The following is a 17786-nucleotide window of genomic DNA, read 5'->3' on the forward strand; positions in this document are numbered from 1 at the left end:
TGCCAGCCAGGGAAGCACACTAGTCGCTTATTGCCCCAGTTTGCTTCTAGGGAGCCCTGTAAGCTTGACTAGCTGGATTCTTGACAAGAAATTAGTTTCTACATTTGTGATGCCCCTTCACAATGCCAGTGGACAGCTGCACTTTTGGGGGCTGCATTATTTCTGGGATGGGATGTGGCACTGTCTCCTAGTTTTACTTGGATTTGTCACTTGTATCAAGAAGCACAAGGTCAGTGTGAACAAATAAGGGGAAGTTGCTGTGGAGCAGTGGCCTTGAGGGTCAGTAAACACATTTGATAGACTAGACTGACTGCAGGTGACAGGTGTCCTGGAGTCCATGCTTAAACAGCCTTATCTTTCCACACTGAGTCCTTGTCTGCTGATCCTGCTTGTAGCGAGGCCATCCCTCTCTGGAGGTCTGTTGCAGGAAGGAAGTAGGTCCTAGAGGGTGGAACTAGAGCTGATGGGTACAAAAAAGAATTAGGTTCAATCAAATGAAAAACTAGAATTATCTGTCAAGTCCAGGGCTTGGTGCCAGAAGCTCTATTGATTTTTCTAGTAAACCTAAGTCCTTTTTTTTGAAAGGTCAACTGTAAACCTTATTAGTACTGGGACAGTATTCTAAACTGAGACCCTAACAGTGCCATGTGTGTAGTGTGTGCTGACAGGAGGGGGCCCAGAAGTGACTTGGCACTTCATGAATCAGTGGATGGAAGTAATCTGGCCTGACCAGGGAGTGTAGTAGAAGGAACGGGAACTCTTTGAGGTCCTGCTGTTACTCTCTTGGAGTCTCAGTTTTCTCAGGAGCTACCATCTCCTGAGGGGGTCACTGAGGAAAACTAGTCCCCTCTACCAGCCAGGTGTCATGACCCTCTTATTTCCTCAGAGCCCAGTCCTCCCCACACTGCCACTTCCACTGGGACCTGAGGCAGCTCCTCCTAGCAGGACCCAATCTACCCCTTCTCGCAGGCACTTTGACTACATTAATGATGCAAGGACACAGTAGGAAGAGCAGGCTTTATTAGGGGGTGGGCCAGTGCCTGGGCACGGGTACAGAGAATCACACACAGGCTGTGCTTTCCTTGCCCTCTGCCCCAGGGTCCTGAAAAGCTGAGGAACCTTGGACCAGGACACCAAGTCTGACCTGAGAGTGAGTTGGTCCTCCAGAGGCGCCACCTGGTGGTGATGGAGACACTGGCAGGAAGGAGCTGGGGGCAGAGGTTTAGTGGAAGTTGGTTCTTGTGTGAGAGGGACCTTCATACCTGGGTTCTTTAGGGTGCCCACTTACCCAGTTCGTTGGAGACCAGAAACTTGCTTCTGACTAAAAGAAGTGAATAATCGTTTTATGTGTTTCATGATTTCTTATTCCAAACAGGGATGAAGTCACAGTGGGCCGTGAATTGAGTAGAACCTCACAACCAAAATGCAGTACGGTAAACAGAACCAATGCCTGAGAAAATCCTCACACAGGCATAACCTGTCTTAGCTGCTTCAGCCCCTCTCGGAACCTGGGGCAGGCTCCCCTGACAGGTGGGCCAGCTGGCAGCTGGGGAAGAAAAAAAAATTTTTTCCCCCTGTGCTGGATATTGAACCCAGGGGCTGCTGTACCACCGAGCTACATCTCCAACCTCTCCACCCAGCACCCCTACCTACTTTTTTTGAGACTTATGTTGCCCAACCTGGTCTTGAACTTGTAATCCTCCTGCTTCAGGCTCCTGAGTCACTGGAATAACAGGCATGTGCCACTAAGCTCAGCTAAAAAAGCTCTTCATTGTTTTCAAACTTGATCTAAATGGCAAAACTGTGTACCCCCTGCCCCCATCCTATTCTACCTTATCCTCTCTTAGTTTCTCCCCTCCCTTTTGCTTTCCTAAGTCTGAAATCACCACAGAGGGGTCCTGGACAGGAATTAAGAGTGGATCATCCAGTCCTGCACCTTCTCCCCTGCTTCCCAGGTTCTCCACCCCTATGCTTCTGATGGAAGCAACTAGTAGCAGCTTGCTGTGTGACTAAGAAGACAGCCAGGGTTGGCCCTGGTTTGGGTCTACTGAGCAGCCAGTGGATCAGTACCCTGTGACAAGTCCCCAGAGATGTCCTGAGTCAGGCACAGCACGGTAATGAAGAAATATTTCACAAAACCTCCTGGTGGGCTCAGCAGGTGGTCCATAGTTCAAAGCCAGTGTCACAGAAGGCGCCCTTTAACGTGGTAGGTCTGTGTTAGGGTACAAGGTGTGCACTCAACAGGTGTCTGCTGGCTTGATGGGTGGAAGGCTGGTCAGGCTGCTTAGCAGGGGGAGCCTTGCTGCCCCTCTGCAGCTTCTCCAGAGGCTGGCCTTTTTGGGGCAGTGGTGATAATTGCTTCTGAGGCCCATGCAGGGAGCTGACCAGGAAAGAAAGCTGCCCTTCATTCTTCACCTGCAGTCCACTGATCAGAGGGACCAGCCCTGGCAGGCAGGCAGGCATCCAGACTTGTTCAGCTGCTACCATCACCCACTTCACCCCATTACCCCACTAGTCTACTCCACTGGATAGTACTGAAAAAGGGGTGGGACTTGAGTTTGCTGATTCCACCTCCTGCAGCACCCAGGCGTCGAGTGGGATCAAACTGTAGCAGCTGCTGGGAGAGGCCAGAGGTCAGTACTCTGACAGGCCTTCCCCACCCCCACCTCTGAGGTCTCAGTCACCTTGGCCTTAGGTACCACTCCCTACTAGCCCTGGCTATAAACCCCATTTTCCCCAGAGGGTGTGGGAAGTCACTGGGGGTGGTTGGCCACCAGTGTATAGGATTTTTATGCATTGCCCTATTGCCCTCCAGTACCCACATCAGCACATGCAGGTCACACATGGTTGTGAGGATCCTATGCCCGTAAGCCAAAAATCCACCCACCTCTAGGCCAGGCTGCACCTCACCTCAGTCAGCAGGGAGGCTGCTGGGGGACTGAGCCACTCAGGCAGATGGAGTTGGGTGTGGGCCTGGAATCCTGAGGGGTGGCTCTGTGACAATGCCTGGGAGGACAAGAGGAGGGCCTCTGAGGAGGCAGTCCCAGGAAAGTTTACGCTCCAGTGGCAGCCAGGAACCCATCCCCACCCTCATGTCACATTCCATGGGGATGATGATAAAAAGGAGAGTTGCCTTTTGCTTAGATCTACTATGTGCCAGATCTGTGTGTTCTAGATCCCTGACGTACCTTATCCATTAAAGACAAGAAGCAGGCTCAGAGGGAAAGGGACTTGTGCCGAGTTCAGGGTTTGAGGCCAGGTCCTTCTGGCTGCAAGCTTGCTAGAAGTACCCATCTTGGGTTGTGATCAGGGCAGACACTCTATTAGGAACAGCACTGGGACTTGTCCTTACAGAAAAAAGCCTCCACAGGCCACCAAGGCCAACGTAAGGATGTAGCAACATAGAAAGACCTCTCCATGCCCAAAGGTGCAGCTTTGGAGAGCAGAGGGGCTCTGTTTGAAGGTCAGGATTAGCTTCCAGAAGCTCCAGGGCAAAGGCCAGGAACCCTGGGTTGCAGAGGTGGTTGGGAGACCAGGAGAGCTGGGTTGGTGTTTCGGGATGTGTGAATATTTGCAGCCAGGGGCTGGGGAGATAGCTCAGTTGGTAGAGTGCCTACCTCACAAGCACAAGGCCCTGGGTTCAATCCCCAGCACCACAAAAAAAAAAAAAAAAAAAAAAAAAAAAAAAAAAAAATTTGCAGCCAGGACTTTCAGAGGCCCCCAGATAGGGACAAAAGCAGGAGGGAGCCAGGAGGTCAGGTCTGGACTTCAGGTCACACTGCATCCATCTGGCTGTTTTCTGCTCAAATGCAGATTGGCCTCTCCCTTGCTTCCCAACCTAACTGGCCCCAGATGTGCTGCTGAGCTCATCCTGGTGGAGGACAAAGGGCAGGCATCATCCTGAGCAAGAGGGCTTGTAGGGGAACCTTGAGCTCTAGGCTGACCCAGACAGGACAGGGCAGCTACTGCCCTAGATGAAAGACCCCTCTCTCATCCTCCCACTTAGACCTGGGGCAGAAGCCCCCAAGGGCATGGGTGGGAGGAGCCAGCAGAGGAAGTTTGGGATGATCCAGGGAAGGAGAGCTGTGTCAAATTCCATCCTCTCTTCAAACTTCAGCCTGGTGTCTCTTCCAGAAGCCTTCCCTGACCGTCCCAACTTAACACTCACAGAAGCTGACAGTTTCATCTGCTGTAGCCGCTAGTGTGGTGAGGTCCTGTGTGCCCACAGCCTGGTGGAAGTGACTTCTTATATCTCTGGTGGTCCCCAGGGGTGACAGGACTTTAAGCCCCATGGCCAGGCCTCTGCCCACAGAATGACTGAACCCAGCAGTACCCACCAGAGCACGACACCCTCCCAGCTACTCACCTTTCCCGTCAGCAGTTCATACAGTAGCGACCCAAAGCTCCACCAGTCACAGGCTTCAGTCAGCTCAGAAATCCCACCCACCTCTGCAGGAACAAGAACACACATCCCTGCCGCATCCAAAGGGCCCTCTCCATTCTCATCCCACCAGACACTGCCCATCCCCTCTGTCACCCATAGCCCTCAGAATCAACCCACACACAAGTGCCAGAGACCAAGGCCCCCGCCTCTTGCCTGGGGCACTGTACAGACGGTCCACAGCCTCCCGGCAGCACTGGGGCTCCACCTCTGACCACTGGCCAAAATATGTGAGCCGGATATGACCTTCGTGTCCAGTGTGTATAGGAAGAAATGACAGGGGACAACAGTTGAGGGCAGCATCACCAAGCAGCTGGCATGGGGGAGGTGGCTCCAGGGCTTCCCCCAACGGAGTCACCTGGCGGGAGTCAAAGGTTGCCATGCTGGACAGTCTCCCTAAGAGCACAGTCCTGAGACCCAGAGGCCCACAGGGTGTTCCTGGGAGCTGCTGCCCTAGACTCACAGGGGACAAAGACCAGCCAGACTCCAGCAGAGTCCTGTGTGAAAGGCTGGATGGAGGTAGGGGAAGTGGCACATAACCTCAGAGGTCCCCCAGGCCCTGGGGGCATCCCACCTGAGAAGCAGGGCAGGGCAGTGTGATGGGGGCTCCTACCTGCCTGGTCCAGGAGCAGGTTCCTGGGGTTGAGGTCCTGGCACAGCACCCCCTGCTCGTGTAGTGCTTCCAGTGCCACCAGCATCTCAGCCGCCCACTGCTTCACCTTCTCCTCCTCCACGCTCCAGACAGCCCCACCGCCCCCTAGGCTGGCCCTGCACGCTGATGGGTGGCTCTGACCTCTGCCTCGGCCACAGCCCCCAAGCACCCGGCCAGCCCCCTTGCGAACCCAAGGGAGCCCCCAAGGGGACCTAGGGTCTGAACTCTGGCCAGCCCACCTGGCTTGCAGGTGCAAGCCCCTGGGGGCTATTGTGAGGTCCAAGGAGCAGGAAATGCTGGTCTCGCCTGTGGATTCACTTTCAGCTTCTCGCTGGGGTCTGAGGGAGGGGGCCTCCCTGGCAGCAGGAAGGCTCTGAGAAGTCCATGGAGGTTCCAGAGGGATGTTGGCCTGCCCAAGGGTGTGGCCTGGGGGGAGCTGCGCTGGGGTCAGGAGACCGAGGCTGAGGCTGGTGTTGAGCTGGGCCTTCACCTTCTCCTGGGTGGAGCCAGACCTGAGCCCAGAATGTTGGGGGTACGTCTGGGAGAGTAGGTGGGACCAGAGAGTGCCTCCTGGGCCAGGCAGAAGGAGCAGTGAGTGTGGGAAGGGAGAAGGGCATGGACCCTGGGTGTGGCCTCGCTCCCGCCTCCCCTCCATGTCGGGTATGGACCCCCCACATTCAGGGCTCCTTCCCTTGTTCAACCCCTTCACCTCTGCCCCTGCCTACCACTCAGACTTGCAGCCTGTATACCATAGATGCTGAACCCCAAGGCCGATGCATTTATTGTTAATGACCTTGTTTTGTGTGGTGGGTTCACCAATGTTCAACATATTCTAATTTTTTTTTTCTTTTTTAGGAAGAATGAGATAATGGCATTTAAAAATCAGGCAGGAATCCATGATGGCTCTATGTCATGACTCAAGGATGTACCTTATTTTAAAAGAGACCACTATAATCATCAACAAATATCAGCTACATGACTCAGTTCCTGTCCTTTCGGCTTCAGTCACCGCCATCCTGTGTGGCCACTCTGAGGGATGGGCACCAACCAGAAAAATGAAAAGTGCCAAGACAAGAGTGAATGGTTTCAAAGGAGACAGCTGCATAAATGCTCTCTCATTTGCTTAGGTGCAGACATCCTCCTGGCCCCTCTGGCACCAGATCCTGCCACCAAGCTCCAGAAAGACTGGATCCCTGGTTTGTGCTGTGCATCTAGTGAAAGCCACAGCCCTCCCCCTGGCTCAGTATTTTAAGGAGGTAGGTGTCAACAATACTCAAAAGGATCACGTTGCTGACAGGGCCCCTCAGGCCCCCTTACCTTGCACATGTTCCAAGTGCAAGAAGATGGAGTCCTCACTCACAAAGTACCGCAGCAGCTTTGTCATGTAGGGCACTCCATGTGGGATTATGGTCAGCCGCTCCCGGTTCACCACGTGGCACCTGGGCAGGCTCTGGGGAGGGGACAGGGTGGGCAGGTCAGCTGGGATGGGCCAGAGGCTGCCACTGTTAGGGGTCATCCTAGCCCTTGCTTCAGGGGCACCCAGATGAGAAGTGGGAGCCACTCTGAGGAGCAAAGGTCTCCCCATTTCCTGACCCGGCTTTCCCCTTCTTCCCTCAGGAATCAGGTCCTCCACCCTCCTGGCCAAGGATGAGGTTGTGTGTGTATGTTTGTCTGTTTAGAAGGCAGGGGCCATGTCCAGGGGCAAAATGAGCGACTTTTGGATTTGGAGGGAGCATGGGCTCCAGATGCACATTCTGAGGGAGGGGTTCCCGAACTCTGAGGAAGTCCAAGGGGAATGCAGCATGGCAGGAGCTGGGCGGCACCTGCCTTCACCACGAAGGTCCCTCCGGTTGCTGGGTCCTGGACCAGCTGCACCTGCCAAAGTCCAGGAGGCACATATCAAGGCACATGACAATTCCTGGGGCTCTCTGCTCCCTGCACCAGGCTCCTCCACCCTGACACTCCAGGGAAGGGCAGGGAGGGCGGACTTTGGTGGCACAGAAAGGAGGTCCCCCACTTCTAAACTGAAATCTACCTTGTCCTGTTCTTCCACCCTGCTAGATCTGCAGGTCCCAGATCTGGGGCTACTTCCTCCAGCATCTGGGGCACCTAATCCATTACCAGTGCATTCTGGGCTCACCCTCAGGGAAGCCTTGTCACACTGTGTCTCATTACTTATCTCCCTGAACTCTGAACTCCATGAGGGCAGGGGTCACATTATCTAGCTTTGTATTCCCAGAGACATGCACAGCACATGGATGGAGTGGGTACTTCACACATGCCTGGCGAGTGGCCCAAGCATCAGCTGCCGGGGCTGGGGGGACATCTATGTGAGAAGAGTACCCCTCCCACTTCTTGCCCATGCTTGGCCAGGCCCCACAGGAGGAGATCAACCCTTCACCTTAGACCTCACCCAGAGCCCAACATCCTGCAGGGTCTGAAGGTGTCACAGCTAGAAGGGACCTCAGAGTCACTCACTTCCTCTGATCCTTGCTTTACAAGTGAGGAAGCTGAGGCTCTGAGTGTTTGGCTCCAGGTCACTGGGATGAACCATGCCTGGGCCTGGCGATCTTCTTGGGGTCTCTCCCCTTGCCCTGCTGCACCTCCTTTTTAAAAATAAAGTTCTCTCTAAGTCAGGTGTGGTTGCACAATACAGCTACACAGGAGCTGAGGCAGGAGAGTTGCTTAAGCCCAGAAGTTCCAGGCCAGTCTGAAAGAATAAATCTCTCTCTGGAGGCTACTATCTTCAGAAATTAGCCCCTCCTGGTGTTGGTTTTGGTTATAGGCGGTGGTCAGCCAATTGCTGGGTCCAGGCCCTGTTTGGAGTTGGGTCATTGGCTCGTCTCCGTGGGTGGGCCCAGTGGCAGGAGGGGGAACATGGGTGTATCAGGACAGGACGGCAGAGGGCTCAGCCAGGATAAAGGGCATGTGGGGGCAAGTCAGCACCCCGGTGTTGCAACTCCTTGGTCACTGCCTGCTGCGGCCTCCCAGGGAGGCTTGGCTGGCCACAGTGAGGAGTGGGAGCTGACCCTGAGGCCAGACAGTGAGGGTGCCGCCAGGATCAGGGTGGGGAAGAGTGCCTTGCGACTACATAACGGCAAGTGAGGCAACGTTTTCTAGCACCAAACAGGAATCACAAATGCCACTTCTCCACATCATGGGCTTGACGAAGCCACACAGGGAAGACCTCCATGAATGCACAGACTGTGAGAATGGTGGATATCTCACTCGCCAAGTCACACGGCTTCTGAACCTTGCTCTTCTTACCTGCAGGGTGGGCTCACAGCAGTTCCTCCCTCAGAGGGTCACTGGAGGGTTTGACTAAAACAGTCGATTCAAGTCCAGACCCTCAGAATCCACAGCAATTGTCAGTAGCATTGTAGAAAAAATCTGCATTGGCTGTGAAGAGTTCACCCTGTGCTGGGTACTTGCCACAGGTTACTTATTCCAACTCTACCAGGTGACGCTTATTAGTGGCTCATTTTATTGATGAAGAAATTGAGACTCAGAAAGGTGATATTGCCCACCTACAGTCCCACTGCTAAAAAGTAGCTCAGGCAGGCTGATTCCAGAGCCCTGAAGACTTCACTGCAACTGGGGGCACAACTAGGTGACAGTGGCAAGTGCCTTCCCTTCTGGGCCTCACTTTCTCCACTATCAGGAAAAGGAAAGGCACAGACTAGGTGAGAGCCAGCCCATTGACCCAGGAGGTGTCTTTTCACCACTAGAGGTCTCCCCTTCAGCAAGAGAAAGAGCCCTGGTCTTGGCTCCTTGACCAAACTTGTGCAATATTTGAAAAAGAAAAGCAGAAAACGCTGGGGTCATTTCAGAGAACAGAGTTTCCCACAAGTACCAACACCCCGGATAATTCCCCATCATCCCATGCCAAGTGGGATTCCCCACCACCTTGTCCTGGGCAAGACCCTCTTGATTTAATGTCCAAAAATCCAGCAGTGAAGGCAAAGCCAGAAAGACCACTTTACCCATACATCCAAAGATTTGTGTTTTAAAAAAAACATTAAAGTCTAACTACTCATCTAGAAAGAATTAGGCCAGAACATTAATAGAGATTATCTTGGAGTTAGGTAAGTTTTGACTTGTTTGTTTTTTCCAGTTTTAACTCCTTTCTCTTTCATTATATTCTAAAGGGCAGCAAAGGGGTCATTTTCCCATTAAAGCAATCAAACAAAAAAATCCCCTTCTTCTTTTGCTTAGAGGCTTGAGGGACAGAGTACTATCTAGTACTTGACCTCCATGAACCTTGGTTTCATTCTCTGACAATCATTAAAATGCAACATGTTCAATAGATCTTCCTGCCATGGTGGAAATGTTGTATTTTTGCACCGTCCAGTGTTGAAGCTGCTAGCTTTATGTGACTATTTAGCCCTTGAAATGTGCCTAGTGCCACTGAGACAGAATACTTGATTTTAATCACTACTAATGTAAATAGTCTTAAGTGGCTAATGGCTACTATCCTGCACAGCAACCACGAGGACCTAATGCCACAGTGCTGTAAACGACAACATGCCTCATGAATGTCAGGTGAGTCTTATAATTAGAAAGATGGAAGGCAGTTCAGGGTGCCTGCTCTTGCCTTTCTTAAAAGGTGACTTTTTTCTTTTTAGAAAAAAACCCACTGAGTTCCTAAGACACAGAGATGATTAAAGCTTCAGTGAAACACAATAAACCCTCTTTTTTTTTTTTTTTTTTTTTTTTTTTTTTTTTTTTGCAGTGCTGGGGATCAAACCCAGGGCTTTGTGCTTGCAAGGTAAGCACTCTACCAACTGAGCTATCTCCCTAGTACAAACCCTCTCTTTAAAGGTGCCCAAATCTAAGTCCCAGGAGGAATCTTTCATGGAGCAAACAATCCAAAAGATTCAAACAGGTTCTCAAACTCAAAGGCCCACAGGGTATGTGAAAGTGTGTGGGTGGGGGGCACGGAAGGGGACGAGGTGAACAGGAGGGCGAGTGTCCCTTGGAAGTGCTCAGCCTCTCCAGTCATGTGGGAATGCGAACCCTGACTTTCCAGATCTTTTGACTTTTTTCAAGAGAAGCCAGAAATCTGAACTTTTTATTTGAAATCTGCACATTTTAAAATGTTGGTGACAATTAAAAACAAAAAACACCCCTGTGTGAGCCAAATAAAGCAAGAAGTGACTTGAATAACCCTTTTCTTCTCCATGCCAGACTCAGAGGCTGGCTTCTGGAAGAAGCTCAGCAAAACTTGAGTGACATCTCCCTGGTCCCCAGGTTCCCTGAGGATGAACCCGTGGGTGTCCTGGCTATCTGTCTAATGCCTGACTCACTCACCTCCCTGCTCCCTGCCACCCCTATTCCTGCCGGCTTCTCTTTAGCCCCTAGGGACCCCCTACCTGGCCCAGTTAAGCCCAACAACTGGACACCTTCAGGGTACTCTTGCTGCCTTCCTGGGCCTGCAGACTGCAGGTGGCTGGCATTGCTTTGCCACCCGGATCTGCCTGGGCAGAGCTATGGAATGGACCCAGTGGTCCTAACACCTTTCCTAATTTGGGGAAAGTGCCATTCCTGGCTTGGGTATGACACAGGAGAAGTAAGCAGGGACTCATGAGGGAGCTGACTCCATAAACCACACACAAAAGGGGCAAAAGAAAGGGTGCGCTGGAGACGGGATGGTTAAGTCTGGCCTTGATTTGTGCTTTCCCTCTGCGTAGGCCTGAGTAGCACTAGGGTTAAACAAATTTGAGGGATTCTGTGTCATAGAACTCCCTCTGGGAGACCCCAAATATACATCTGCATCCTAAAAGCCTGAGACTCCTACCATTAAAAAAAAAAAAAAGTAATGTGACTTTAACTCACTGTTTCTCAAGCTAATTTAACTTGGGACACTGCTCAGCATAACACCTACGGTTTCGCAGGAAATGGTGTTGGTTATCTCCCCAGCCTGTCCACGGGAGCGGCTGAGCTTGGTCAAGGTCAGGCTGGGGCTGCATCCACTGAGATAGTATAGGGGGAGGGGCTGTGGCAGATAGAAGCTGGCTGGGCCGTGGTGACAGTCTGGGGCCTATTCCAGGGACCCGGGAGAAGCAGCTGTAGCAAGGCCTGAGGCTGGGAGCCTGTGCCTCTCCACTCACTCCTGTCACTTGCACTGGGAGCCATCAAACATGCATTGAATGTATTCGCATGTGCTGGGCCTTTCCCCCAAATTATTTCATTTTCCTTCCCAGATCACCCTTTGTGGGAGAATTCCCACCCCACTTTACAGACGAGGAATCCAAAGCTCAGAGCACTGAGAGACTTGCCTGTGGTCACTTTGTGCATTGCGAGGCACGGGGTCTGCTCCCCCCTGGCCCCGGTCCCTCACTCCCACCCGCAGCAGACATGCTGACCTGTTGTGTGGGGGAAACCCACACTGGTCTGTTCTCTATGGACTCCAGAGCCACCCAAATCATCCAACAAGTGTTTTAAATTGCAGAGTCCTGGGTTCAACTCTGGGTTCAGCCTCTAACACCACAGATGTGGGGTGGAGTCCAGGCATCTATATTTTGGGAAAGCTCCCTAAGTGATTCTGATAAATGACCAGTCTGGGGAAAAAAAAACTGTTTTAGAGATACTCAGGGAGCCCTGCATGGAGGACAGGGGAGAATCTGACTGGCTCAGCTCTCGTCTGACATGTTTGTCCCTCTGATTCCCCACTTTAGTAATGAATGCCCCGAGTGAGGGTTGAGATGTCATCTCCTATCTTCCTGTCTTCCCTGAATTAAGGCAGAGTGCAAGATGGGTTCCGGATGAGGGTGGGGGTGCCAGGGAGGATGGGGAGAGTTGCCAAGGCCCTGGACAATGCAGGCCCACTTGGTCCTCAGCTGGGGAGGTTTGCAACGAGCACATTCCCGTCACAGGGAGTTACAGCTGTGTGCGATGGGCTGCACCCCTGGGGTGCAAAGTGAGAGTAGGTGGGGGCCTGTGAGGACTAGGAGTGGGCAGGACAGGAAGTGCTTGTAGGGTGTCCTGGGCAGCTTCTTCCTGGGGTCTCTGCTGGTTTTCTGTGTCTGGGTCACAGCACTGTGGAGAGAGTGCTGGTTGCCTCTTCTCATTCCCCTGTTTACCTCTCCGGGACCGACTGGAGCGTGAGGGGTGGGAAAGGAGGGGCCCCTGGATTCAGCTGCTCTCTCCTCTGACTGTGCCCACCAGCCCCTGCAGGTGCACAGGCAGCACTGCAGACCCACTGCCGTCACACCCGCCTCTCCCGTCTGCCACCCTTGATGGCAATACACCCTTCCTTCTCTGCCTCCCATACCCTGGACATCCACTCACCTTGTCGATGACCCCAACCACCCTGCAGCCCCTCAGCTGCTCCAGGGCAGAGCTCAGTGTGCGGATGGGCCGGAGCCTCAGGCTGCTGAATCCCTGTGGAGGAGGGAGACAGGCACGAGTGGGCTCAGGGTTGAGTTGCCTCACTTGGCTGTGGGCAAGGGCTTCTGGCTGCTGGGAGAGCAGTGGTACCACAGTGAGGAGGACCAGAGTCCAGGCAGACCCCACCTCACAGGGACAGGCTGAGTCGAGAAGCTGGCCTTGACTCCTGGGGGCCCACACTGGTCCAGGGTGGCCAGGCTGGCCTTTTTGCTCAGCCTCTGCCTAGCCCTCCAGGCCCCCCAGAGTTCTCAGGGCTTCAGAAGTTCTCAAAGCTGCATCCACAGTAGACAGATGCTGCAGGGTAAGGGATGGAAAGAACCCAGGTACACGTGTGTTAGGGGAACATGGCTGGAAGACCAAGCTGTCTGCTTTGGGTTAAGGCAGCCTGCAAGATCCAGTGAGCCTAGGTGGGTGCACGTGTACATCTGTGCACACAAGTAGGCACGGGAACTTGGGCCCTGATTGAGCACCCACTGGGTCAGCAAAAGCCACATGGGGAGAGCCTTGGCAGATATGTGTATGTACACATCCACGTGTTCATGTGTGCTCCAAAGGCCAGTGGCATGCTCAACGGGCTGGAGGCTGGGGGGCACACGCGTGAGCACGTATATGGAGCTGCGTGCAAGCTGGGATGCCGTATCCAAATACACGTGGAAAGTCCTCTGTGGGCGCGACTGGACTGGGGATGAGTCAGTGAGCATCTGGGAATGAATGAGCAGTGAGCGCGTGGGAGAGAGAGGAAGCGGGGAACAGGAGGGCAGCTCTGCACACAGCCTGGCAACTTCGCCCTCCACTACCGCCCTGCCCTGCAGTGACTGCAAGGGTGGGCCTCAGCTCTCCCCCGCAGAGACCTCCTCCTGCTCAGGATCCTGGGGAGGGTCTCCTCACCGTGTTGGGGCTGGTTCCGCTGCCCAGCGTCCGCTGCAGGTGGCAGTTGAAGATCTCCTCAGCCCGCCGCAGGTACTTTGTGACTTTGAGTTTCACAGCCTCTCTCCGCTCCTTGTTGGGATCAACTGTAGGGAACCAGAGTCACGGGGGCCTGGGCCTGTCTCCCACACCGGCCCTCCCCCACACTCTGGGACTGAGATTCCTGCTTCAGGTGCCTGCCCTTCACCCTCCACAGCAGATGGCTCCCATTTCTAAGACTGCCTCAGCAGATTCTGTCCCCAGATCTGTTCTTGAGTCTCCACCCTAGAGATGGCAGACCCCCAAGTGAGAGGAGGAATAAGATGGCAGGTGGAATCTGGGAACCACAGTCACCGCTTAACCAACTACACTTTACAGTCATCACCTACCACCTCTGGAAAGGGTCAGTGTGGGGATTCCCATGTCCATTTATTCAGAGCGGAGAGCATTACTTCTTCCATCTCTAAAGTCCAGTGTGAAAGGGTATCAGGGTGGAGACCAGATCAGCGGGCAAAAGAATTCTGAGACAGGCCCAAACCCAGGCTTGGAGGGGCCTCGTTAGCAAGAGCATGGGAAGGCTTAGCAGGGCAACTGCTGTCTGTGGCCTATTCACAAGGACCTCAGGGTCTCAAACTGGCCTCAGCACCAGCCTCTCCCCCAGCATGGAAATGCCTCACTGTGCCCTGAGCAGGTCTCCCTTTCTCCTCCAGGTCCTCCCTCTGCAACACCTTGGGCCTCCCCTGGACAATGCACGTGCTGTTCTTCAGCATGCAAGTTAGAGTTTTTATTTCTAGAAAATGCTCCTTGTTGGGTTGGGGATATAGCTCAGTTGATAGAACACGTGTCTCGCAAGTACAAGGCCCTGGGTTCAATCTCCTGCACCGCAAAAAAAAAAAGAAAGAAAACCGCTCCTACATACTCACAAGAGCCCTTAGAAGGAAGCCTAATAAATAGGAACGGCTGAATAAATGCTAGCTGTCATTATTGTCCTTCACAGATACCCTGCAGGGTTAGCATAATGCCCTGCCAAACAGCACCCCTACCTCACTGTAGAGGAATAAAGGCCAGGACAGGTGTGTGACAGGGGAAGCCCTGTACTGGCTCTTCCCCTCCCACCCTGTCCCTGCCCAGACCTCACCGTGCACGCCACGGAGCAGCACGTCCACCCCGTTCTGGTAGTGGTTGAAGGCTGCCTCGTAGTCCTCACTAACATCACGCTCCAGGGCCAGTCGGATCTGCGTGGCTGCATCCACCAGGTAGTCACGCTTGGTCATGTCAGGTGCTCCCACCGCCACCTGGTTGCGAATCTGCTCTAGGTATACAGAGGCCTGGGACCGTGCTCTTGAACAGGGCTCAGGCTCCAGACCTGGGCCCGGCAGGCATTCAAAGGTCACCAGGCTCATGGCTGCCTTGCAGATGGGATCTGGAATGAGCAAATGCACTGGGGAGATCCTGGCCGGGAGTCACACTACTCTCTGTACCCTGGTTCTCTCTACTTAATATTGGGGAGACTGTCCACCTCCAAAAGGCAGAAGGATCAGAGCTAATGTGGATAAGGTCCCTTCAGAGAGCCAGATCCTTCCCAAGTGTTGGTAATGATAGAAAACACAGTTTTTTTCCCCCTTTCTATTCAAATTCAGTTCAACAGGCTGGGTGCGGTGGCACCTACCTGTAATCCCAGCAGCTTGGGAGGCCGAGGCAGGAGGATCGCAAGTTCAAAGTCAGCCTCAGCAAATTAGTGAGACCCTGATGCAAAATAAAAAATAAAAAGGGCTGGGGATGTGACTCAGTAGTTAAGCACCCTTGGGCTCGATACTTGGAATAAAAAATATATATATTAAAAAAATTCAGCTCAACAAATATTTCTTAGGCATATACTATGTGTTGAGCACTGGAGAAAGTTGAGGATATCTGTGACCGAGAGCTGCCTTCAAGGGACCTTCACAGAACAAATCTGCTGTGTAGCACATGTTAAACAAGTGGAATCCACACATGCTGAGCTCAAAGGCAGTTCCTCACACTGTCCCCCCCACCCACCCCCTGTGGGAATCTCATCTGCCCTTTGGGTTCAGCTCAGTGGCACCTCTCCCAGGACAGGATGGACTATCTCTGCTTTGTTTGGTTTCCCTTGGTCCTGAGGTCAGCATGGCCAGTGAGTGAGGACCCTTCAGGAACCAGCAGAGAGCTGGGTGTAGAGCCTAGCCTTGAAGTCCATTGGCAGTGAGATGACTAAGGGGCAGATTTGGTGACACTTTAGATGGAGTTTGCTGAGAAAGGGCGGGGGGGGGGGGGCAGGGTGACCCAGTCTATGGACGGGATGACTCTGACCTCCTGGCCCCTCTACGAGAGCCATGTGGCTTCCAAGGGCCTGACAGCAGCTCCTCCCTTAGCCACGTGTGACACAGATGGCCAAAGGGATAAGAGCAGAGGCTGAGGAAGAGGCAGAGGCTCAGAGAGAGGACAGCTGCGCTGCTCTGCCCCTTCCTGAAGCCTCGCTGGCACCTTTGCTCTCTTAGGTGCCACTGGGAAAGGGCCAGCAGGGAACTTCCAAACCCAGGTCTTTCCGGCCTCTGTGCAGAGAGGGAGACAAAACAGGATGCGCGGAGGGGTGGGTAGGAAACCCACATCCCCCGGCCGCCCCTCCCCGACCCTCCCCGCCCCGCCCAGCTCAGGGGACATTCTGCTCTGAGGCCTGTGCTCTGAGGGTACCAAGGCCGACGAGGCTATGCCGCCCGGGTCAGGCCCTGCCGGACTGGGTCCTGCCTTCCGAGTCGCATGTCCACGCTTGGACACCAAAAGTGGCACGTGCAGCCCGCGAGTCCCCCTACGCAGGGTGCACTGTCCCGCAGGGACGGCGGAGGAAGGCTGGGCTGAGGCAAGAGGAGGAAGGGGCCTCCTCGCCTGGGAGGATGGAGGAGCCGGGAGAACACCGTACCTGCCCGAGCCAGGAGCTCGGTCCGCGGGGCCAGACCTCCCGATCGCCACCGCCCCTTCAACCCAGCGTCGAGCGCGCTCCGCTGGCCGCTGCCTGCGACTCTCTGGTCAGGTGCGGGGGTCTATCCGGTGCGGCCCGGCCATTGGCTGCGGATGAGCTCATCCTCCACCCGTTAGAATAAACCACCAATCATCGCCCGGCTCGGCTTCTGCGGGCCCTTAAAGTCGTAAGGCCGGCGCTCCTGGGTGCTGCGCCTGGGGGTGAGGCTGGGGGTTAGCCGAGAGAGCTGGTGGCGTGGGGAGAGGAAGTCTGTTGTCACCCAGCGACGAGAGAGGGGCAGCTTTAGAGATCTGGGTCGACTCAAAAGCACCCATGGCATTTCTAAGATTTTTCTCATTCATTATCTTACTCAATTAATTCAACTACTTAATCATGTGTCGAAAGTGTACTCTGCCCAAGAGGCTAGATGTTGAGAGGTTAGATGCAATAAGGGCCTAAACAGCTCTGCGCTTGTCTTCGTGGGGTTTACAGTCTCTTGAGGGACACCAGGATTTAAGAGCTAAAAAATACCCCGTTCGCAGCGAATGCCTGTAATCCCAACGGCTCGGGAGACTGTGGCAGGAGAAATAGCAAGTTCAAGGCCAGCCTCCGCAATTTAGGGAGACCTTCAGCAATTTAGTGAGACCCTGTCTCAAAAAATAAAAAGGACTGTGATGTAGGGCTCGGTGGTGCACACCTGTAATCCCAGGGGCTCGAGAGACTGAGGCAGGAGGATCTCAAGTTCCAAGTCAACCTCAGCAATTTAGCGAAGCCCTAAACAACTCAACAAGACCTCGTCTTTAAGTAAAATATTAAAAAGAGCTGGGGATGTGGCTCAGTCGTTAAGCACCCTGGGGTTCAATCCTTGGCACCAAAACAAACAAACAAACAAACAAAAAACAAACAAAAAACCACCTGAATAATAGAGTTGACATTTGGTTTCATTATGAGGGAGAAGGAGCACAAGGGTCTATGACCTAGTCTGGGGGTCAGAAATTTTGGGAAGAAAGTGATATATGAACTGAGCTTCCAGTTTGAGAGCGCAGGTCTCACCTGAGCCCTTAATGCTGAGGGTGGGGGGCACCTACACTGTCCTTCCCTACTGCTCGGCCGTCCTCTGGATACCCTTTCCATACGGTTTCACTCTCCTCACTCCCAATCATCCATCCTCACTCTCAGCCAGAGCTCCTTCCCTTGAAGACAGGGGACCACAGATTCCTACCCGCCACCTGCCGGGTGTGTGTGCACACCACCTCCTCACCTCTTTCCATAGAGGATCTGCCCTACGCCCCATGCAGGCGCATGCTCCATGAGCCCCACGCCGTCGCCGCTCAAGGACACCACTCCAGCAATCCTTCCCTTTCCTATGCTATTACTTTTTGGTTCCCATTGGCTCATTCCCATCTGATATAAGCAGTACCCTC

General features: G+C 53.6%; 1 protein-coding gene across 5 annotated transcripts; it reads right to left on the reverse strand.

Moving 5' to 3' along the window:
* Nucleotides 1-1006: 1006 nt before the first annotated feature.
* Rps6kl1 (ribosomal protein S6 kinase like 1) lies at nucleotides 1007-16451 on the reverse strand. 5 transcript variants are annotated; one of them, XR_007106469.1, is made up of 13 exons: nucleotides 16324-16451; nucleotides 15058-15134; nucleotides 14527-14811; nucleotides 13371-13495; nucleotides 12384-12476; nucleotides 6921-6968; nucleotides 6411-6543; nucleotides 5055-5663; nucleotides 4598-4687; nucleotides 4367-4449; nucleotides 2911-3006; nucleotides 2071-2614; nucleotides 1007-1546 (listed from the first exon to the last, which is right to left on the reverse strand). XR_007106469.1 is itself a non-coding variant. In XM_047536940.1 (12 exons), the coding sequence occupies exons 3-12, from the start codon at nucleotides 14789-14791 to the stop codon at nucleotides 2504-2506; spliced, it is 1653 nt and encodes a 550-aa protein (XP_047392896.1). In that variant the 5' UTR covers nucleotides 14792-14811; nucleotides 15058-15134; nucleotides 16324-16451; the 3' UTR covers nucleotides 1007-2503. The 5 variants fall into 5 exon arrangements, 3 of the variants coding, with proteins under 3 accessions (XP_047392896.1, XP_047392912.1, XP_047392918.1); XR_007106470.1 differs by having other exon boundaries at nucleotides 1007-1208; nucleotides 1289-2614; XM_047536940.1 differs by having other exon boundaries at nucleotides 1007-2614.
* Nucleotides 16452-17786: the final 1335 nt, after the last annotated feature.

This window comes from Sciurus carolinensis, chromosome 2, assembly GCF_902686445.1.
Source record: "Sciurus carolinensis chromosome 2, mSciCar1.2, whole genome shotgun sequence".
NCBI classification, from domain to species: domain Eukaryota; kingdom Metazoa; phylum Chordata; class Mammalia; order Rodentia; family Sciuridae; genus Sciurus; species Sciurus carolinensis.

Bases quoted from the DNA above. Each gene is read 5' to 3' on its own strand.
- Rps6kl1 (XM_047536940.1), bottom strand. From the start codon at position 14,791: ATGAGCCTGGTGACCTTTGAATGCCTGCCGGGCCCAGGTCTGGAGCCT. The intron at 5,664-6,410 runs GTAAGGGGGCCT...TGCCTGGCCCAG, and splicing joins GCACTTGGAACATGTGCAAG to GAGGCACTCTCTGGTCCCAC. The intron at 3,007-4,366 runs GTGAGTAGCTGG...TTGTCCTCCCAG, and splicing joins ATGAACTGCTGACGGGAAAG to GCATTGTCACAGAGCCACCC.